The following is a 22,526-nucleotide window of genomic DNA, read 5'->3' as shown; positions in this document are numbered from 1 at the left end:
ACATCCTTGTCCCTTAGTGGAGACAAGGATGGTCGCCAGTCTGTCGCAGGGTAACAGAGACACACACTCACACCTAGGGACAATTTAGAGAGACCAATTAACAAGACAGTCCTGTTTTTGGACTGTGGGAGGAAGCTGGAGTACCTGGAGAGAACCCAGCATGCAGAAAGACCGGGAATCGAACCCAGAACCTTCATGCTGCAAGGCAACAGCTCTACCAACTGCACCACTCATGTTTATACCAAATAAATTATTTATTTGCCATTGTGATGTTTGAGGCATTAATTTTGTAAACGTGGTTGTGATTCCACATTGAAATCTATAAGATCTGTGTTTGCACATTCATTAGATGTAAATCCCAAACAGGAAGAGGTCAGTTATGCATCATAACTGATGTGTTTGTAAATATATATAAATATGAACGACCATACAGTAGATTATTTGAATTAAAGGTTTAATCAAAGAACGTTTGCAGCATCAGCTGGTCTTGCTTAGCAGAAAATTTAACAGCTTTGTGACATTTTTGTCTAATTGCACTTTATTTTTCTTTATTTTTCTTTGTAAGAGTGAAAGCGGAAAAGCTAAATGCTCCGTCTTGCGACCCAAGTGCCGTATTCTGATGTTTGGCGAATCTTCAGGCGTAGCGATGGCGTTCGGGTTCATCTGCCTCGTTCCCATATTTCTGTTTGTATCTAGACGAAGAAGAAACTAAACATTAGATCATAAAATGTAATTCATTACAACAATCAGTGTTTAAATGTGAAAAATTTAAAATCCTTTGACATTAAGTTTGAAACTAATATATCGTATTATAAATGTTATTTATGTGCACAGGAATGTACAACGGTCTATTGGTGCATTCACAGTAAAAATAATAAAAATAAAATAAAATAAAAATTTCCACCAAAATCTCAGAAATGTTTAATTTATCTCAGAATTAAAAAAAAAAAAAGGAGGAAATTTCTGACCTCCAAAACTCGAAAATGTGCAAGAAAAAAACTCAGAAATTTTCCAGAAACATTTGGAAATTTCTGGGTTTCAAAAGTCAAAAACTTTTGAATTTTAAATCTCAGAAATTTCCAGTTTTTTTCCAGACAATTTTGGAGATTAAGCTCAAACTTTCTGAGTTTNATGTGGCTCTGAAGGTTCAGGTCAGAGTCCATCACTACTCCCAGGTTTCGGGCTGATCGCTGGTTTTCAGTTGTAATAACTGAAGCTGAGCATTGACTCTAGATCTATAATTCTAGATCTATAACTCTAGATTGCTCCTCTTTAGGCCCAAAAATAAGAACTTCAGTTTTGGTTTTTGTTCACATCCACACATTTATCTGTTCAAAGCATCTGTTCAGTGATTGGATGGGGTCAAAGGTCAGCTGGTGACATCGTGATGTAGAGCTGTGTATCATCTGCATAGTTATCTTATGTCCTGTTATAACCTGAGCCAGTGGGAGCATATAGATGTTAAATAGGATTGAACCTTGGGGTTCCCCACATGTGACCTTTGACCTCTTGTTTGGTGATTCAGGTGGTCTTATATCAGACTTTAGGAAGGTTTTCACACCGGATCCGACTTTCATCTGTGAGGAGGAATTAAATCTGCCTAGAAAGGACACAGCCAGTTTTTCCTTGAATATATGAAGAACTAACTGGAAATTAATAGAAATTTATTCAATAAAAACCTGTTGACCTCATTGGTTAAAGCCTTCATAGTTAACATGAAACAAAATAAAGTATTTCTTGGGTAGGAATGTAAAACAGAACATTTTGAAAGTTTTCTGATTATTTCTCTCATCTTTCTTTATTTCACACAAGTTTGAAAAACTTAAAATATTCTTTGTGGTTTTGTTGTTACAAATCATTCAGGCAGGAATGGGGGGAAATATTTTCTTTATACCTTGTGATTATTATCAATTCAACTCTTAGTTAAGTTACCGTCACAAACTCAAGTAAATTGCATTGTTGTTTTTTTCTTATAGTGTAATAATTTAGTTTTAAATATGCTGAAAGTGCAGTGTGCATTTGTTTTCATCACTCCGATACTCCTAAATAAAATTAAAGGCAACAAACTGGCTAAATCTGTAAATAGAGTCCACCTTTGTGTAATTTCATCTCATTGTAAATCCAACTGCTGGAGAACGTTGATAAGCAAACGGCATAAAGGAAAACATTTAATAGTTAGGTTGGGATTTCAGTGTTTTTTCTTAAAATTTCTAGCTGCAGTTTCTGGTTGTAAATCTATTTATTGTTTTTTCACTTGATTCTTAAAGGAGCAATGTTATGTAACATTTACTTTTGAGATTCATAATGTTCTTTCCTCACCATAAAAAGACCTGGAATGTTGCCTTGATTATTTTATTCATGTTTGAGAAATCCTTGAATCTCCATGGCAACCATTCATCTGTGCAAAACGCCTGGGTGGATCTAGCCCCGCCTTCAAGGCGCTGCTCCTTCAGACTAGCAGCAGCAATTAGCAAACACCTGGTGGAGCTGAGAATCAGCTGAGCTCATTAAAGGAGCTGCTTCTCAGTGAAACGCTGATAAAAACGACGCTAAAGGGTTAATAGAGGAGCCATGTTGTGATGACTTTCAGGAAGGCCCCACGATTTCAAGTCGATAAATTACAAAGTGAAATTTCTTTTAAGTCATATTTGATATATACAGTATTTTTATAACATCTGAAGGTAACATAGTTACATTAATATTATGGTATAAGATGAAATATGTGCCTGGAAAATACATGATGCTGCCCCTTCAATTAAAAGGCAGGCTTGAGAATATACATCAGGAAACATTTTACATTTTTCAAATTAAAATAGTCAAAGAAACATTTGAAACATTTTAAAATGTTAAATGAAAACCAAACATAAAGATGAACCTTTACCAGCTTCCACTGAAATGGTTTGAACCCAATGATATTATTGGTTAAAAAGTAAGTAAACAAGAGAAAGTTTACCTCTATTGACAAAGTTACCATTATTTCATTCTATAACTTGAGTTTGTATTTCTGCAAAGCTACAACTAGCTCCTTTAAGATCACAGCACTTGAAATAAAATCTATTTTCTTTGTTTCTATTTATTTTAGGCTCAACAAAAACAAAAAGGTAAACTATTAGCTTAAAAATCCCAGCAAGACTGCTACAGTCTTTACATTGAAGCCAACGTTGAATCCTTTCATCGTATCTTCAGGTCAGCCACGTTACTTCTGCTTCTGCTTTGGTGGCGGCTCTTCGTTCTGCCGATTCTCCATTTCCTTCTGGTGCCTACACAGAATAAAAAATTAGCCTGAGGCAGTGTTGTGTTCAAGACCACCTAACCCGAGACCAAGACAAGACCAAGACCAGAGTGTATCGAGACCGAGACAAGACCAAGACTTTTAGGGTCCGAGACCAAGTCAAGACCAAGACCGAGGNGTTTCAAAAGTCAAAAACTTTTGAATTTTAAATCTCAGAAATTTCCAGTTTTTTTCCAGACAATTTTGGAGATTAAGCTCAAACTTTCTGAGTTTTTCTGGTAAGTTTTCAACATTTTGAACTCAGAAATTTTCATGTTTATCTAGAAAATGTCTGAGATTAATCTCAAAATGTCTGTGTTTTCTAGCAAATTTAAACTTTTTAAAATCAGAAATTTCCAAGTTTTTTATAGAATTAAAAAAATAATTCAGAATTTGAATGTTTTGCTGGAAATTTACGCCTCCTGTTCATTCTCCCTACAGTGGCCCTAATACGCCGTCACAGGAACATTTTGACGGACGGGCCGATTAATTTTTTTGTGAATGATCTTCTATTTTCCATTTTTCAGAAATAGGGTTCTGCTTTTTGAGAACTACATGAACTTTGAACTTAAATGAATCAGAATTAACTTGAATTTTGAACCAGTTCTTGTTGACGGTGATGAGAAAAGCTCACCTTTCTGTTTTCTCCAGTCTCCGCTGGTGTCTGTATTCTAAAAGCAGGGAAGGGAAGAAAGTTACTCAGAGTTGGAAAGATAAATTAAAAAGAGTCTCAATCCTGTTAACCTTCTTATTTGACATTTTGTGTCTAACCTCTGAATCCTTGTCTGGCTCCTCTAAACATGGACTTGCCCGCTCTCCAAACAGAGCGTAGAAATCCCTCTCCAGGTTCGGCCATCAGGACGACCAGAGAAAGCACGAGAAAGATCATAACACACTTCATCCTGCAAAGCGAAGCACAAATTTAAACATTTAAACCCAATAAAAACCCGTAAACGATATAATTACCTCTCAGCAGGTTGAGACGGCGTCAGAGTTTGTCTTAAAACCGAAGCAGATCTGAATCTGCCTGAATGTTTTTCCCTTAAATCCTCGTCTGTTGCGATGGGTTGGACTGTTTCTCAATGTTAATGTTGCATTTACTTCTATTGCAACCGTTGTTTGGTGTTTCAATCGGTCACCAAACATTGAGAAAGTGTTCGTACCAGATCCAGCTTCCATGTCTGACGAGGACGACGCTTTTTATCGCCCTGGATCAGAAACAGCAGACATGAGAGCGATCACATCAAATGGCTGCAGACGTGTCGCATTTAAACCACAAACCTGAACTGATGATGGAACAAAGTGGCATAAAAACGATACATGGCTTAATATGTACAAGGATTTTATGCATGTTTTGCAGCTGTATTTGGAGTAAATACTTTGAAGAGCCACTTTTATTGCAGACGTAGGTGAAACAAAACATCTCCTTAAAATGCAAAAGCAAAATCTATTTGGTGCAAATATCTTAGCTCACTTACAGTCACTGTTCAGCAAGAGACAGTAGCTTGTTAATTCTCTAATATTAATGAAATAGTACTTTTTTATTAGCGGATTATTTCACTTGTAACCAGATATTTTTCCCTTTTATGAGTGAAATAATCTGCCAGTGAATCTAGTCATTTTTCATTAATATTAAAGAATTATTGACTTAAAACAAACCCGTATATCTCGCTCAAAAGTTACTTACGAGTTATTTTTGTCTTATTTCAAGTCAATTAAGATATTTGCACTAAGAAACTAGACAAAAGTACTTGATAAGATTTAGTTTCTACATTGCATAACATATTAGCTTTTATTAATATAATTATTATAATTTCTTTTGAACTCTAACTGTTAAGCTGCTGGTGATTTTATACATGTTAGCTGCTGTTTTTTTAATTCATAGAAATAAACATCGAGTTGACTTCAGATCTGGATTTTATGATCTATACTGTCAGGCAGGTTTTTATGCTTTTATAATATCCGGCTTACTGTTAAACAATGCTCTGCATTTTTCTTTTAAAATATTTGTACAGTACATTTAGCATGTTTAAATGTCAAACAGTAATTACACTGAAGTAATTCTACAAAACAAACATTATCTCACTTATAAATTACATTTTTATATGAAGTCTAACATCAGTTTCTTGATCAAATGTAGGATCCATTTTCTCTTGTTTGCAAATCATTTGAAGTCGAACAATATATCATGAAATTACGCATCAAATAATTTAAATATATCAAAATAAATTTGCAAGTTTATTCATGAATCATATCATTGCTTTTATACAAACAAACGTTGGCTATGGCGTAGCGCTTTCTTCTGTATGTTTGCATTTAAAAAGCAGTCTTTTTATTTCATCCTTTTCCTGTTTGTGCAAGCAGAAAGCTTTTCCTTAACGTTTATTTGTGATCAGATTAAGTGAATCAGCGCTGATATACTGCCGGCGCCGGCGGCGGCGGCGTGGCTGGTGGTTGCTGGTCCTGCATGTCCTGCTTAGCACTGCAAACAGGAGAAAACACAAAATTAACAGCTTCATAATGGTTCAACCATCAAAACCTCTTGAATAGAAATTAAAATCTTAGGTTGGGGTAACATTTCTAAGATGAAAACAATTCATCCCAAACACGTTGACATAAACAATTTAACATTTCATAAATTATGAAACTGCCAGATGTTGGTGCGTTTCATTTTCTGCTCCTGCTTGGAACAGAAACTACCGTCGCCTAGCAACCTGTCAGCCAATAGAATGAAAGTGTTATTCTGGGTGCGTTTGTTTCCTTCTGCTGGGCGTGCCTGTGTGGCTACTATCAGAAAAAGACTCACACGCGACCAGAGACGTTTTATCTGAGCAGTGACAAATTTTGAGCACGAGGAGAAAAGTTTGAGAAAATAGTGAGTATTTGAAAGAGAGCAGAAGTTTGGAGTGCAGGTATTACATGAATTCCTGTTTTCAAAATAAAAATGTGTGGCAGAAAAATCCCCCCATGCTTTTGGATTAAAAAAAAACTAAGAAACAAGCCACACTTAGCCAAATGGGGAACAACTAAAGCCTGGCAGCCTGCCAGGCTTATAATACACTTGAGGAAACCCCCCATTTCAGATTTAATAAGTAGTTTTACCGATGATTCAACCACAACCTGTCCTTAAGGAGCATTCATGATGCTGACGAGGCCGCAGATGAAATGAGTTTGACTACATGGCTAAAAATAGGCAGAAGGCAACTATTTATTCGATTGTGTGCTTTTCATAACCGATTAATCTTGTTTTAAAACAACTCAAAGACTCTTAAATTAATTAAGTTCAAAAGTAGATGCCCAAAAAGTTTTACTTACTTTGCCAGTTTCTCTTCTCTCCTTTGGTTCTTATGTTCTAAACAGAAAGGAAAAAAATAAATAAATGTATTTCATTTATTCATAACAAATGTCTAAAGGCACAAAAAGTCAATTAATCCAGTCATTTAGTGATATTAAACACCGACTTTGTACCAATTTGATTATTATTAAACATTGCACTCATAATTTAAAACTGCTTTAAAATACTAAAAAGTTGTGCACCAATGCAGTCGAGTTTGATCCGTTTGAGTTGAAAGGAAATGACTGAAAACAACGAAGAAAATGTTTTCTCCGTTTCACCGCAAAAATACAAAATCTTACCAAATATTTCTGGGTTAGTTTGTCGTGCAAATATTTTAGTACACTTGAAATAAAACAAAACTAACTTAAAAGTATCTTTTCAACATGAAGTAGGAGCTCATTTTAAGTCAATAATTTCATAATATTGATGAGAAACGCAGATTTGTTAAGTGAAATAAGCTGCCAGGAAACATAAGTCTTCCATCAATATTAAAGAATTATTGACTTAATCTCCTATATCTTGCTGAAAAGTTGCCTTAGTACTTTTGAAATAAAGCAAAACAAGTATTTGCACTAGAAACTAGTCCAGAAATACTTGAGTTTTTTCTGTATTTGGTCTGATTTGTGTTTTTTGGGGTCTGATCAGGTACATTTATCTGTTTATCTGCATTTGTGCGGTACTGCATAGCTAACCTTTATATCCCTGCCTGGCGCCATTGTAGATGGCCTTCACGCCTCTCCACAGAGACTTCAGGAAGCACTCTCCGGGTTCGGCCATCAGGACGACCAGCGACATCACAAGAAAGATCGTAACAAACTTCATCCTGCAAAACAAAAACTAATGTCAGTTCAAGCTGTTAAAAAATGTAATTTCAGCTACTAGAAATCATCTTTTTACTTGGCAAAGGTTGGAAAAGAGACCACCGGTTGCTGCCAACGAGTCTAGGTGAAAACTTGAAGCCAGTCTGAATTTCTCTCTTTAAATACCTTTTCATGGAAAGGTCTGAGGTTTTTAGTTGCATAAATGCTGACAAAATGGTGATTTTTTCTTTTACCTTCATGTTGTAAGCTTGGGTTGAAATTGGTACCACAACCTCTGATAGGCCATGAAAGCTTCAGAGAAACCACCAGTGGCAGATGCTATCGCTTAGAATTGAGCAAGTTGTTCCAGTTCGTTGGGTAAACTAAACCCAATGGAGCCACCGCATGCTAGCAGATTATTAGCATCCAGTGTTTGATTACTGCATGTTGCACAGGAGCCGCTGGTGAACTGGTTTTCTGTGATTTTAGGGATCATTCACACCAGCCTTTAACCGAACTCCAGTCCGGTTTGTTTGGAGAGGTGTGAATGCACAAATCGATCTCTGATCCGCCTAAAAACCTCGGTCTCGGTTGAAGTGAACTCTGAATGCAGTGTGAATGCAAGCGGACCGGACTCCGCTCCAAAAGCAGGAAGCTAACTACAAGGCTCTGTGGGTTAGTGCAGGTGTTATGCCGGCTGCCATGGCAACAGAGAGCGAGGAAGAGCAGAATATAAACGGTTTAAAGTTGTTCTTCACCAAAGGGAACATTCAGCATTATTTTCCCTTTGCTACTTTTTAAACCTTCAATAAACGACAGAAACTGAACTAATTGTTTGTAGAAAATGGCGGTATTCATAACAGTCATCAAATAGGATGAAGTATTTCATAAAGTATAGGAGCCATGGGCTGTTAAATCTTAACAAACTAATGCACTAATATGGACTAATTTACAAAGTAACGCATTACTGGCATCGGACCAGTTTTTTCAGTAACGAGTTTGCTAACGTGTTGCTTTTTCAGTTTGGATGTTCTGCATTCATGCTGTTGCAACAGACTTTCAGGTCCAGTCACTCTCAGTCATCGTTGCACCGTTTCTTCTTCCAGCCGTGTAACTCTTCACTTGCACAAGTGTGGAAATGTTTGAATTTCACTCTTACAAAACAGTAAACACTGATATGTAACTGAGCAAATAATGGCCTTTTCAGAAAACCGATCCATTAACTCCCAATAAAAAATCAAAGTCAGTTGCAGGTAAGGCGGAACAAATGACAAAAATCAGATATATTCTTTCAAGCACAGGAAAAAAACACTTAAAAACAAAACTATGGAAACTTTATTTCTTTCTAATTTAACATAAAAATCCCTCCAAACTCCATTCAAGAAAAAAATAAACACATAAAGCATCACTGATGATTTTTCTTCATCTGGTTACATTCCCACCTAAAGTTGTCCTGAGATTAAGTGTTTCTGCAGTTTGACATCAAGCTGCAAATTACAGTAAAAATTCACTTCTTTTTAAATGAACGTTTTTATATTAATACTTGGTTTCTTGTTTTGTGTATGACAGCATCATCCTGACTGTGTGCTTTCACTGGAAAACAAAAATCATCCTCATTTCAAAGTTGCTCAAATGTTTGTACCAGATGACGGAGCAGGTGGGTGTGACACGACAAAGTTTTGAAACAAATTTTCAAAAAAAAGTTTTTTTTTTTACATCTTTCTTTCTGGAAAATATGTCGACACCTAACAGCTGTTTTTCCTTTTTAGAAAAAAAAGTGCTTTTCTCAGTGTGAATGTCAGTAAATTCGGTCCAAATTAAAATATCAACTTAGTAAACAAACTAATCCTTATTATTTATTATTTGAGACATTTAATGGAGAGTTTGTTAACAGAATCATTCTCTGGGTTATCACATCATGATAAAAATAAATGATTTAGGATCACGAATAGGTCATTTATTTTTCACTTTATTTAAATATTTTCCTCATGTATTGATGCGTCAGAATCATCCATGGCTTTTAGGTCAGTTCTGGTTTGGATTCATTTAATCACCAAATTGTAAAATGAATGTAGCTGAAATGTCCAGTTCTAAGAAAATCAAACTGCTTTTTACAGTTTTACACGTTTCCAAGAGTGAAAACAAGAAAAAGAAGAAAAATCCTCCATCCTTTTTCCCTTTAAAGACTTTTCTGTGATATTTATTCTTTACAGTTTTATTCTGAAAGTGTTTGGTTACAGTGGATTTTATTTAGGGGTATCGAAGTAAAACATGATCAATGCAAATTGATCTACATAAACCTATTAAATACTTTAAAGTCTGAGGTTGTAAAACTTTGCATGTTTTCTACTAATGAGACAATTTCAGCTAAAATCTATATTGTGTAAAAATCTATATTGTTTTTTGCCGTCTCCATTTTTTAGTCATAAAAGCTGAAAATTAAATATAACAACAATAAGTTTTTGTTGGAAAACAATTTAAAAAGTACAAAAAACAGGTTTGATTTAGTCTTTGTGGTGAATACTGTTGCTTTCCCTGCAGTCAAGCTTTGTTTTTTAATCAGTTTATTTCTTTATGAGTTGATCTGTTTCCTGTTTCATGAGAGGAAGGGCGGACACAACCGAACGAGTTCAACCGTAAAACCGAAGGGTGTTCTCACACCTTGTTCTTCTGACGTCCCTAAAAGTTCAGCCCTGAGGCTCAGCCTCTTCTTTCTGAAGACTTTCATCACATGAAATTAAGTTAAAACAATTCTTGGTTTGAATTTCCTCTACTTGTACTCTAAACAGTCAAAAAGCAGATTTAATATTATTTTAAGACCTTTTTGGATTCAATACTAGACTCAGAAGCGTATAGTATGTTCTTCCACTTATTTCACAACAATCAGCCTCACATTAAGAAAAACTCTGAAAGAGCCAAATAACTGGTCAATTAGAAAATATAATGCCAAAAACCTAAACCTTAGCAACTATTTTTGGTCTAGTTTCTAAAGTAAATATCTTAGTACAGATTAAATTAAACAAAACTAACATACGTAACTTTTCATCAAGATACTGGAGCTTGTTTTAAGTCAATAATTATTGAAAATAATGCGAGAAGTATCGGATCCATTGGCAGATTATTCCACTTCAAACAGGAGAAATGTCTTTATGTATCTGCACGAATTATTGACTTAAAACAAGCTTATATAATCTGCTGAAAAATTACTTTTAACTTAGTTTTTTTCTGACTTCAAGTGTGGTAGAAACTAGACAAACATATTAGGTCGGATTTTATGTTTTTGAAGTCTACAAGGTTTCCTAAATGATTTTGTGAACTTTAGTTTATTAACTCGTCTCTATTTTAAGTGTCTCCAATAATACATGACTGCCTTATTACTCTCATGGTTTAAATACTTTATAGCAAAACTGCAAGACACAACATTGTGTCTCATCACTACTTATCAAGTATTTCTAGTTTCTGGTGCAAATGTCTTTGTACACTTGAAATAAAACAAAACTAACTTAAACTCAACAATTCCTTCATATTGCTGAAAAAGTTCTAGTTCAACTGTCAGATTATTTCACAAATTATTTTCCATGTTATTAGTGAAATGATCTGCCAGTGGAACTTGAACAGGGTTGCTAGGCGACGGGCTGGGCTTGGGTGGTGTTGCTAGGTAACGGCACCAATGGAACTAGAACTTTTTCATTACTATTAAGGAATTATTGACTTAAAACAAGCTCTAATATTCTTGATGAAAGTTTACTTTTAAGTTAGTTTTCTCTTATTTTAACTATGAATACATTTGCAGCAAAATCTAGATAAAAAGAACAAAAATTTTGTGTTTTTGCAGCGAAGACCTTCTTGTCATGCACCCATGTGTCCAACTCTCTGTGTAATATTATCTGAATTTCAGATATTGCCAGTTGAACATTAGTCCTGTAATCTTATTTCATTTTATAAAACTTTGAAACTGTGCATCAAGAGTTACAGAAAATGATTTTATTTGCATTTCACTTTTGACAAAACTCTCTGCAGCTTTACGTACAATGCGGTATGCTTTGGCTGCACTCTGTACAGCTTCGTTGGTTTATTTTTCATTTTGCAAACAGATGCCATAACAGCAAAGTATTCAGAACTGATTCAACATAAAGAAGGTTGAAAAATGTTTAGAACCAAGAACTGCTGGCATATCTACAGTGGCCTCTTGTATCTAATCAAAGCGACGACGTGCAGATTGGAAGGAGCGTTTGTCCAACTGCTGCTGGTCCAGATCTTCCTGGTCCAGTTGATCCTGGTCCAGTTGATCCTGGTCCTGTTGGTCCTGGTCCTGTTGGTCCTGGTCCTGTTGATCCTGGTCCTGCTGGTCCTGGTCCTGTTGATCCTGATCTAATTGATCCTGGTCCACTTGTTGCTGGTTTAGTTGATCCTGGTCCACTTGTTGCTGGTTTAGTTGATCCTGGTCCAGTTGCTGTTGGTCTGCTTGCACTTCTGCAGCTTTTCCCCTCCCATGAATCAATCTGGTAGGAGAAAAATCAAGTTCACAGTTCAACGTATCAAAATAGCTGACAACAAAACAGTTGACTTATTTAAAAGAACCAATTCTAAATTTGTTTTTTACTTTTTTGAATGAACTAATGCTAAATGTTTTTATTTTATTTCAATGAGCCAAATCCTAGATGTTTTTACATTTTTAAATAAACTAATGCTAAATGTTTTAATTTTATTTCAATGAGCCAAATCCTAGATGTTTTTACATTTTTAAATAAACTAATGCTAAATGTTTTTATCCACTTATATCAACTTATTTTTACTTGCGAATGCCGTGAACTGCATGATGGATTCCCTTAAAGATCCATCCAAAGATGCAGTCTCCTGGCTGAGCCATCAGGACAACCATGGACAGCACGAGAAAAAGCGTCGTACACTTCATCCTGCAAAAAATTAAAAACCATTCCTCTGTCATTGGCTAAGAAGTACATCTAGGTAAAATTAGACTGAGAATGAAGCTGAGAGTATTTGGTTCCTACCTTTCCACTGACTGATCAGATGCTGTTTGTGTGAGAAGATGATGATCTGCATCGTGGCAGAAAGCTGCACCCTCCTATATATGCGCATGAATGAGGAATTTATAATATTGTGAAACACCGTGTGATTTTGCAAAAATCACTGTGTTTTTTGCAAACAAACACACACTCACACACACAGTGCAGAGAGTCATTCTGGAAACTTCTAACCTCTTTAAAGACTATCTTGGTCGCAGCGTTTCCGTCAAAGCACTACAACTTAAAAAAAAAAAATAGTCTGGAAATACGGACAAATTTCAATGGACAAGTTCATCTTTTTTTTTTTATCTGTTTTTTGATCTTTTTTTGATCTGTCATTTGGGCCTCGAAAAATTTAATTGAAGATAATTTTAATCTTTTTTAGTCGTAATTTAACCGTGGCTGTTGGGAAAGCACAGAAATCAGGTACAGTGAGCTGTGGAGTAACCCAGGGATGCGTTCTTGATTCATTCATGCCACCATAACTTTACCGCTTCTAGCTGCCTGAATGCGATTAAAGCTGGAAGTCCTGGATGGGATGAAACTCCTGCTGCTAAATACGAGTAAAACTTTGGGACGTTTCTGATTAGCCACTCGTTTAGTAGCCGTCACACCTCACCGGCTAGGGAAGTGGGATAAAACTGCGAAAAATTAAACTCTAGACAACAAATAGTTTCAACCTGGATTTACCATGAGCTTTTTTTTAAATGTATTTATTTATTTACTTTTTTTTTTTAAAAGAAGTCAGAAACAAATATGAAATTACAAGTCCATGGAGAGGAATAGGGCCACTGAAAAAATATTAATTCTGACTTTTTTCTCAAAATTTGTTTTTCTCAGAATTTTGACTTTTGATCTTAGAAGATTAACGTCTGATTTCTAAGAAAAACACCAGAATCCTGTGATTAAACTCAGAATTTTTACTTTAATTCAGATTTTTCAAACTAAAGTCAGAATTATAAGAAAAAGTCAAAATTTAGATATTAAAGCACAATTACGAGATTTTCAGGATTAAAGTCAGGATTCTGAGTTTAAAGTTTTCCATATTAAACATTATGAAGCCTTCCAACAACAAAATAATCTTTGTTTTATTGTTGACATTAATCTCCCTGATAAAAGTTGCTTAATTTTTGACTCGGCTTTCAGAAGTTCAACTTTGGTTGCCATCAAGGCCGTAAATCCCTTCTCATTATTGGGGGCGAAGATAAACAGGAAAATTTCTTAAGACCAATTTTTCGGGGGTCGACAAAGTTACAGTGAAAAGTAATGTAAAATGTGGTTTAAATAGTTTCTAAACCACATTCTAGCTGTAGGACCAAAAATCACTAGTCATGCACATCAGATGTGTTTTTCTCAGTAAGCAACTTATTGAGAAATAAAACTAAAACTCAAATGTTGCTTCTTTGTTCAGTCTGACTGATCTAATCTCTGCTACACCTTTACAAAATGTTAAGGTTCTAAATAAAAAAGCTTTAATGAATAACTTCTCTTAATAAAATTCCTCATAAACATTGATTTATTGAAATGGCTCCCAAAACAAGCTATGGGTTATTTAAATTATAACTCGTTAAGTTGCTTTATTTTTAAGCCTTTTTTAGTTTTGCCATGTCCTGGGTGACGGAGAACCAACAGGTAGATAGGAATGGATATCTGGGGGATATTATATCTTAAATGTAATATTTAAAGCACCCAGGTTTATATGGAAAAATATTCAGATTTTATTTTGTGATTTTAAAGGCTCTACGTTGAAGACAGTGAGAAATAAAGGCAGCTTTCTGTTTTTTCTATCAGTTTTTGGCTCCCACACAGAGCTGGTCCACTTGCTCAGCCTCTCCTCCCGTTTCAAACTCTTCTAATTAACTAAACGTGAAAGAGTGAAATATGAATGAGATGTTTGCTACTTTTGACAAAAAAGCTTAAGTCTATGAAAGCAAAGTAGCAGCTTTGCTAATGAGCCAGCTCATCATGATTTAGCTAAAGTAATAAAATAACAAACTGCAGTCTGATCTTTATTGTTATTGTGTTTCTTATTGAGCAGTGAAGGTAAATAAAATGTGTTACATGTGTTTTAAGTATTTACTTACTGGAGGGTTTTATTCTTGTGCTGCAGGGCTACAGCTAACAGCTAACAGCTAGCTCCTCACTTCAGTGGCTCTGACCAGCCTGTGCCATTCAGCCAGCTGTTGCTCTTCCTTCAAGCTGGACTGAACCATTGTTCTAGTAATGGTAGGGGGGACCTAAAAATTAATTCTTATTTTGTTCTGAGATAAATGGCAGATTTAGTTTGTTCTTTGTTTCTTATGCCTTTTCATATTGATATTATTTAAATGCAAATGTTTCTTAAATGATTTTTTTGGGGGGACAATTCTAGACTTTTCCAAGATTGGGGGGGTGCGGACCCCACCAACCTCCCCGGGATTTACGCCTATGGTTGCCGTTGAAGCAGGCGCTTTGTTTCACTGTAGACTTCACACATTTTCACAGGGTTTTGTTTTGACCAATCCTTTAGTCTACTTCAATTTTGTTTGTAAATTCAAAATATCTGAAATGAATTAGTGCAGACTCAGCGAGACTTTTGAGGTCCTCTCTCCTGCTGCGAAGCGTCTCGGCTTTAAATTTCATGGGTTTTTTATTGGCATGCGTACATTATTCCAAAGCTGTGAAGAAAATTATCAAATTAACCCAGTAACTAAGATTAAAGATGAGCGTGTTTGTTAATCTCCGGTTCAGGTCTCCTGACTCGCTGTCTGACTCTGGAGCGACAGAGACTGCGAATGTCACTCAGACTTACTGTAACACAGGAAGGACAGATTTTGCATCTCAGCTCATGAAATAACTATCTTAGCCAAGTCAGTTTGAATTAAATTATTCTAAGAATTGTTGGATCTCCTACACACTGCAAAAACACAAAATCTTAACAAATGATTTTTATTTCTTCAAGTTTACTAACTTACTAGTAACTTTTCAGACAGATACAGGAGCCTGTTTTACGTCAATAATTTCTTAATATTGATTTCTACAAAGTACTATTTAAACTGGAAGATTATTTTATTAATAATATGGGAAGAATGATAACTTTTTATATATATCAATACTGAATAATTGTTGGCTCAAAACAAGCTTCTATTTTTGCTGAAAAGTTTCTTGTAAGTTAGTTTTGTCTTATTTTAAGTGCACTGAGATATTTGCAGAAAAACTTTTGTTGTTTCTGCAGAAGTCCAGTCTGCTCTGTCTGATGTCCAGATTAAATCTAAAGTATTTTCATTCCTCAACCACGTTCACTTCTTCTCCCATGATGGAAATTACATTTTGAAATGACCCTTTTTCTTTCTAAATCCACTGTTTGGAAGTTTTCAGACCAAATGTCATTGTGCTTGAATCAGTAAAAGTGGACCTAGCAGCTCTTACAGCTTATGATTACAAATTTTCACCAATAAAAAAACACATTTCTTAACTTATTTTCTTTATATCAGATACAAATTGATATTCATGTGCAATTTCTATCTGTTGTTGATCAAATGACACTTTAACAAGCAGACAAACTGTATATTTTTAGAAAAAGTTTGACCAATAACTTGTTGGGAAAAACCTGATTTGAAAGCAGCCTCAGGTTTGGCCTAATTAAATCGTCGCTGAGCAAACTTGTCTTTCAGAGAGCGTTTGTCCAGCTGCTCTTTTTGCAGCTGGTCCAACTGCTGCTGATCCAGTTTCTGATCCAAATGCATCTGGTCCAGTTGATGCTCGTCTGCTTGTTGTTTTGTTTCTTTCCCATGAATTAGGCTGACAGGAAAGGAAAGAAACAAAGAAACAGGGCAGTTATGTAACTGATAATTCATGTTTTTGTATTAATGATGTTGAGACGTGATGAGAAATCAATTTTGGAAATAAGAGCAACAGAAAAATGTGATATTTACCTAGAAATGCCATGAATGGCGTGAGCAATGAGACCAAAAACATCCCTCTCCAGGCTGAGCCAACAGGACAACCAAGGACAGCACCAGAAATGCTGCGCTGCACTTCATCCTGCAAGGAAAAAGACAAATATATGCACGTAAATATACGAACAACTATTCAAATAATGGTAATCATTTATTTAAATTATTTGCTTACATAAATTTGTACACTCAGTGTGGTGAAATGTTAAATTTCCTTAAACATTCTCAGGTAATTTCAGGTCAAAAGTTCAGTTCTTTCCTGAGACCTGGAGTGAAAACGCTGCAGGGTCACAGTGGTGGTTATGAGCTGCTGCTCTATAAACACATCCATCTGTGTTTGTTATAATATTGTGAAACTGGTTTGCAACATTGCAAAAGCTGGACGGTGATGATTATGGCATGTGGGCCAGATGGTTGACCATCTAATATGAGATTACAGCAAAGTTGGGTAAGACAAACTTTCACTTTTTTAACCTCAAGCTGTAAAAATACAAAACATTACCAAGTAATTTTATCTATCTTCTGCTGAAAATATCTTAGTTTCATCTTATTTTAACTGTACTAACTTAACTAACTTAACTTTGTTGTTGTTTTAAATAATTTCTTAAATTTGATAAAATTCTAGTTCCACTGGCAGATTAAAAAACAAGATATTTTTCCATGTTATAAGTGAAAAATAATCTGATGTTTTGATGTTTACTAAAGATTAACATCAATTAACTGGTGAATAATTTGATGGTTGAAATATTAGTCCTAATACTGGGACCGATTCCTGACTGACAAATCAATGAAACAGAAAACAATTTATATTTTTCTATATTGTATGTTCTGTAGTATTGGTATTTAATATAGCATTAGTAACATAACATATGATGAAGTTATTACACAGGGCTCTTTTAAAAGCTCTAACATTTTTTACATCTAAAAAAGATAAAGGAAGTAAGTTTCATGTTCTCATTCCTCTAAAAATTTCACTGCAAAAACAAAATCTTACCAAGTATTTTGGTCTAGACGTAAGTGCAAATATCCCAATGAGACAAAACTAACTTACAAGTAACTTCTCACCAATAAACATGAACTTGTTTAAGTCAATAGTTCCTTAATATTGATGGAAAGTTCTAGTTCCATGGGCGTCGTTACCTAGCAACGCCTGCCATGCCCCGCCCCGTCTCCTAGCAACCCAGTTCTAGTTCCACTGGCAGATTATTTCACTTATTGCAAGGTATTTTCCCCATAATTTAATTGAAATAACCTGCCAATGGAACTAGTGGTAGAGCACAAACTAGCCAGTTTAAAGTCTCACACTTCAGTCCTGGCTTTGAATAGGCCATTCATTCAGACTTCCTGGTGCTTCAGATCATTTTCTGCTGCATAACCCAAAAACAGTTGAACTTTAAGTCCAACTTTAGTTTTTTGTTTTTTTTTTCTTTAACAATTTTCTGGTAAAAAAAAAAAAAAAAGCAACATTCATGGTTCACAATTTGTCCAGTGTCAACATTGAGTACTAAATTATAAGTACTAAATTTGAGTTTCTTTGGCCCAGTAAAATTAAATTCACACAAATTTGATATAAACCTGCAATCTAAAGGTTTATCAAGAAAAGTGAAAGATTCTCTTTTTTATTAATCTGAGATTAACAGATGGAAATAATACACAAACAGTTCAGTTTATTGTTCTGCCAAGCCATTTTTTATTTATCAGATAATTGTATCAAAATCAATTTAGCAAAAATCCTTCAGGAAAAGCAAAATGCATGTTTATTTTGTAAACAGGTCGGGCAACTTGACCCAAATTATATTTGGGTCGTTGCCTAATAACGCTGAAAATCCTTGCGTTGCTGAAATGAACGTTTTTGCATTTGTAGCTGGTCTTTGTCCTGCTGGTCCAGTTCTTGCTGGTCCACCTGCTGGTCCACCTGCTGGTCGGCTTGTTCCATTGCCTGCTTCTTTCCAAAGACACCCCTAAGAGAAAAGTTCAGTAGGAAAGAGCACAGAGAGATGAGGGTTAAAAACGTATATGCTGTATATTTGGCAAATTGACTTTTTTGTTCCCTTTAAATTTTTGATGTTACCAAGAACTTAAACATCTTACTTGGCGCATCGTCCCAAAATATGTCCGATAAAACCTTCTCCAGGTTCAGCCATAAGCACAACCATGGACACCACCAGGAATACCACAGCCAACTTCATCCTGCTGAAGAAGAAAAACTCCAATGAACACTTTTGTCTGAATGCTATAAATAGCTCACTTTGATACAGAATATTTTTTAAATGTCTTCTTTGGGGCGATTAGCATCTGTTTTGGTCACGAAGGAGGGACAGAAAACTTTCCTCAAAGTTTGTGATCAATATTTTCATGCCAGTTCTTTAATTTTCAAACTAATTGGCAGAAAATTCCAAGTTTCTTAAATATTCATATGTAAATTCAGCCAAAATGTATTTATTTCTCACCTTTTTTCTGGAGGTTGACAGTTGAGTTTCACCAACGTTGGTAATCGATGTGCTGATGGACTGCTGTCCCTCTCTATATATATCTGTGTCTGTGAGTTACTCATCATAATGCAAAACTGTCTAAAATTTTGCAAAAACAGTGTGTAAAGATCTGACCCAAAAGTTGCATCAGACAAACACCAAAGTGAATTCAGACGAACTGGTGATAAGAATTTAGCAATTCGATGGTTTGTGATATTTAGGTTTCTGTTTTTACATTTCAAGTTTCTAATCATCAAACTGCTTCAATGTAAGACAAAGAAACTGGAATATTTACAAAAACATCACTCAGAGAAAAGGGGGTTGAATAGTTTTTACACACCGCACTTTTCAGTTCTTTTAATGAAAGAATATTTTTGAGTCATGTATAAAGGGACATGGGGAAAAAAGGGATTCTGAGTTAGTTCCTCAAGAACCCTTGAAATGTTTGAAAAATCAGGAGTTTGTTTTTTTGGGTGGAAAGGCGTGTTTATTACACACACACCTCTGGAGTGTGTCAGTTTAGGAACCAGAGCAGTTCTAGTGAGGTCCAGATGCATAGAAAGTACTAAAATCACCCTAAATTGGAGTTTCACAAATCACAAACTGTCTTAAATGTTTTGCTACTAAGACAGAATAATCCAGTCTGGGTTTGAAGAGTTTAGGTGTTGTAGTTTTTTAACTAGAGTAGATTAAAGATGCTGAAGGGAGTGAAAAATTTGGTGGAATCACCCATTTCCCAAATCAGAAGCTGCAATCGGAGACCAACTTCAGCTTTGTGTCTCTTTGCATGATGTCCTCATCTGGGACGTCTCTAGGAAACGATGAAAATTGACCTCCATGTCTCTCGTTTAGATTCCACTACCAGCTTTACAGAAACTGTATAAAAGCCTTTTCACCCAAAAAGGAACTTAAAACTAAGGCTGCATTCACACTGCAGCCTGAACTGACACAATTCTGATATTTTTAATTTTATTTTATTTTACAAAATGTGACCTGTATCAGATCTTTTCATGACAGCCTGANCACCAGGAATACCACAGCCAACTTCATCCTGCTGAAGAAGAAAAACTCCAATGAACACTTTTGTCTGAATGCTATAAATAGCTCACTTTGATACAGAATATTTTTTAAATGTCTTCTTTGGGGCGATTAGCATCTGTTTTGGTCACGAAGGAGGGACAGAAAACTTTCCTCAAAGTTTGTGATCAATATTTTCATGCCAGTTCTTTAATTTTCAAACTAATTGGCAGAAAATTCCAGGTTTCTTAAATATTCATATGTAAATTCAGCCAAAATGTATTTATTTCTCACCTTTTTTCTGGAGGTTGACAGTTGAGTTTCACCAACGTTGGTAATCGATGTGCTGATGGACTGCTGTCCCTCTCTATATATATCTGTGTCTGTGAGTTACTCATCATAATGCAAAACTGTCTAAAATTTTGCAAAAACAGTGTGTAAAGATCTGACCCAAAAGTTGCATCAGACAAACACCAAAGTGAATTCAGACGAACTGGTGATAAGAATTTAGCAATTCGATGGTTTGTGATATTTAGGTTTCTGTTTTTACATTTCAAGTTTCTAATCATCAAACTGCTTCAATGTAAGACAAAGAAACTGGAATATTTACAAAAACATCACTCAGAGAAAAGGGGGTTGAATAGTTTTTACACACCGCACTTTTCAGTTCTTTTAATGAAAGAATATTTTTGAGTCATGTATAAAGGGACATGGGGAAAAAAGGGATTCTGAGTTAGTTCCTCAAGAACCCTTGAAATGTTTGAAAAATCAGGAGTTTGTTTTTTTGGGTGGAAAGGCATGTTTATTACACACACACCTCTGGAGTGTGTCAGTTTAGGAACCAGAGCAGTTCTAGTGAGGTCCAGATGCATAGAAAGTACTAAAATCACCCTAAATTGGAGTTTCACAAATCACAAACTGTCTTAAATGTTTTGCTACTAAGACAGAATAATCCAGTCTGGGTTTGAAGAGTTTAGGTGTTGTAGTTTTTTAACTAGAGTAGATTAAAGATGCTGAAGGGAGTGAAAAATTTGGTGGAATCACCCATTTCCCAAATCAGAAGCTGCAATCGGAGACCAACTTCAGCTTTGTGTCTCTTTGCATGATGTCCTCATCTGGGACGTCTCTAGGAAACGATGAAAATTGACCTCCATGTCTCTCGTTTAGATTCCACTACCAGCTTTACAGAAACTGTATAAAAGCCTTTTCACCCAAAAAGGAACTTAAAACTAAGGCTGCATTCACACTGCAGCCTGAACTGACACAATTCTGATATTTTTAATTTTATTTTATTTTACAAAATGTGACCTGTATCAGATCTTTTCATGACAGCCTGAACAACACAGGTCTGATTCTTTTTGAATAAGACCCAGGCCACTTGGGAATCCGATACGTATCCGATTCAAATGTGACCAAACGTCCAGGTCTCAGTCATCCGAACTGAACGTCACTGGTACTCGACAAAGGTCACTGTTCTGCGTCCTGATGAGCGCAAGTGGGAAGAAAAACAACAACTATGACTGATTAAGTTGTTAATATGCTGCTCCGGTCGGACAACAACTTCAAATATGTAAGCTAAGCTCCACCGTTAGCCTCCATGTTTACTTCCACAAACACTGAGCACTTCTTCTTTTTATGGCGGTTGGCAGAACACTGAGAACGCTGACGCTATTGCGCCCTCTACTGCGCATACGCGACACTTTCATGTCGTTTGCAGTTCACGCTGGAGATCACGTACATTTGGGAATTAGACTTACCACACCAAAAAAAATCTGATTTGACAGAAAATCTGATTTGGGTCTCTTCAGGTTGCAGTGTGACTGAAGTAGCCTTAGTTGGGATCAACTTTTTCTTTTTTCATGTCCTGCTTTGGGCTCTGTAATATACTGCTTTGTGTTGGTCAAGTTATATTCAGTTGAAATATATTGTTTGTGGTAAATTATGGAATACTTTTGCAAACCCCAGTAAAATTATTTGCACAAGAAAGTAAGTTTTAAATACAGTTGCCGCTACGCATTTAAGGGTTAACTCAGGTCACACACCGAAAGGATTATAGCCAGTTTAAAGTCTCATTTTAGTCACACTTCAGTTCCAGCTTTGAATAGGCCATTCATTCAGACTTCCTGGTGCTTCAGATCATTTTCTGCTCAAAAACAGTTGAATTAAAGTTCAACTTTAGGTTTTTTTTTTTTGTTTTGTTTTGTTTTAATGATTCTCTGGTAAAAAAAATATATATATGGTTCACTATTTGTCATATGTGAACATCGAGGGATAAAAAGTATAAGCACTACTTTTGAGTTTATTTGGGCAAGTAAAATTAAATTCACACCAAATTTTGATATAAACCTGCCATCTAAAAGTTGATCAAGAAAAGTCAAAGATTCTCTCTCTTATTAATCTGAGATTAACAAATGGAAATAATACGCAAACAGATCAGTTTATTGTGCTGCCAAGCCATTTTTATTTATTAATTAATTGTGTCAAAATGAATTAAGCAAAAATCCGCCAGGAAAAGCAAAATGCATGTTTATTTTGTCAACAGGTCGGGCAACTTGACCGAAATTATTTTTGGGTCGTTGCCTAATGAAGCTTGTGTTTCTGAAATGAACGTTTTTGCATTTGCAGCTGGTCTTCGTCCTGCTGGTCCAGTTCTTGCTGGTCCAGTTCT

At 35.5% G+C, this 22,526-nt stretch overlaps 3 protein-coding genes across 4 annotated transcripts; all 3 read right to left on the bottom strand.

Moving 5' to 3' along the window:
• Positions 1 to 5,496: 5,496 nt before the first annotated feature.
• Positions 5,497 to 7,577, bottom strand: LOC103151437 (dicentracin-like). The gene is made up of 4 exons (XM_007571540.2): positions 7,506 to 7,577; positions 7,301 to 7,431; positions 6,587 to 6,623; positions 5,497 to 5,753 (listed from the first exon to the last, which is right to left on the bottom strand). The coding sequence occupies exons 2-4, from the start codon at positions 7,428 to 7,430 to the stop codon at positions 5,678 to 5,680; spliced, it is 243 nt and encodes an 80-aa protein (XP_007571602.1). The 5' UTR covers position 7,431; positions 7,506 to 7,577; the 3' UTR covers positions 5,497 to 5,677.
• A 3,793-nt stretch (positions 7,578 to 11,370) lies between these two features.
• LOC103151365 (dicentracin-like) lies at positions 11,371 to 17,628 on the bottom strand. 2 transcript variants are annotated; one of them, XM_016663806.1, is made up of 4 exons: positions 17,623 to 17,628; positions 12,421 to 12,466; positions 12,205 to 12,324; positions 11,371 to 11,910 (listed from the first exon to the last, which is right to left on the bottom strand). In XM_016663806.1, exons 3-4 carry the CDS (start codon positions 12,321 to 12,323, stop codon positions 11,604 to 11,606), a joined length of 426 nt encoding a protein of 141 aa, XP_016519292.1. In that variant the 5' UTR covers position 12,324; positions 12,421 to 12,466; positions 17,623 to 17,628; the 3' UTR covers positions 11,371 to 11,603. The 2 variants fall into 2 exon arrangements, with proteins under 2 accessions (XP_016519292.1, XP_007571479.1); XM_007571417.2 differs by lacking the exon at positions 17,623 to 17,628 and adding an exon at positions 14,520 to 14,600 and having other exon boundaries at positions 12,421 to 12,494.
• Positions 17,629 to 18,031: 403 nt separating this feature from the next.
• LOC103151287 (dicentracin-like) lies at positions 18,032 to 18,943 on the bottom strand. The gene is made up of 3 exons (XM_016663974.1): positions 18,821 to 18,943; positions 18,462 to 18,563; positions 18,032 to 18,331 (listed from the first exon to the last, which is right to left on the bottom strand). The coding sequence occupies exons 1-3, from the start codon at positions 18,925 to 18,927 to the stop codon at positions 18,181 to 18,183; spliced, it is 360 nt and encodes a 119-aa protein (XP_016519460.1). The 5' UTR covers positions 18,928 to 18,943; the 3' UTR covers positions 18,032 to 18,180.
• Positions 18,944 to 22,526: the final 3,583 nt, after the last annotated feature.

Source organism: Poecilia formosa, unplaced genomic scaffold (genome assembly GCF_000485575.1).
Source record: "Poecilia formosa unplaced genomic scaffold, Poecilia_formosa-5.1.2 Scaffold1, whole genome shotgun sequence".
Classification (NCBI taxonomy): domain Eukaryota; kingdom Metazoa; phylum Chordata; class Actinopteri; order Cyprinodontiformes; family Poeciliidae; genus Poecilia; species Poecilia formosa.
Note: the sequence above shows the minus strand (reverse complement) of the source record. Positions and strands in the feature narration are given on the sequence as shown.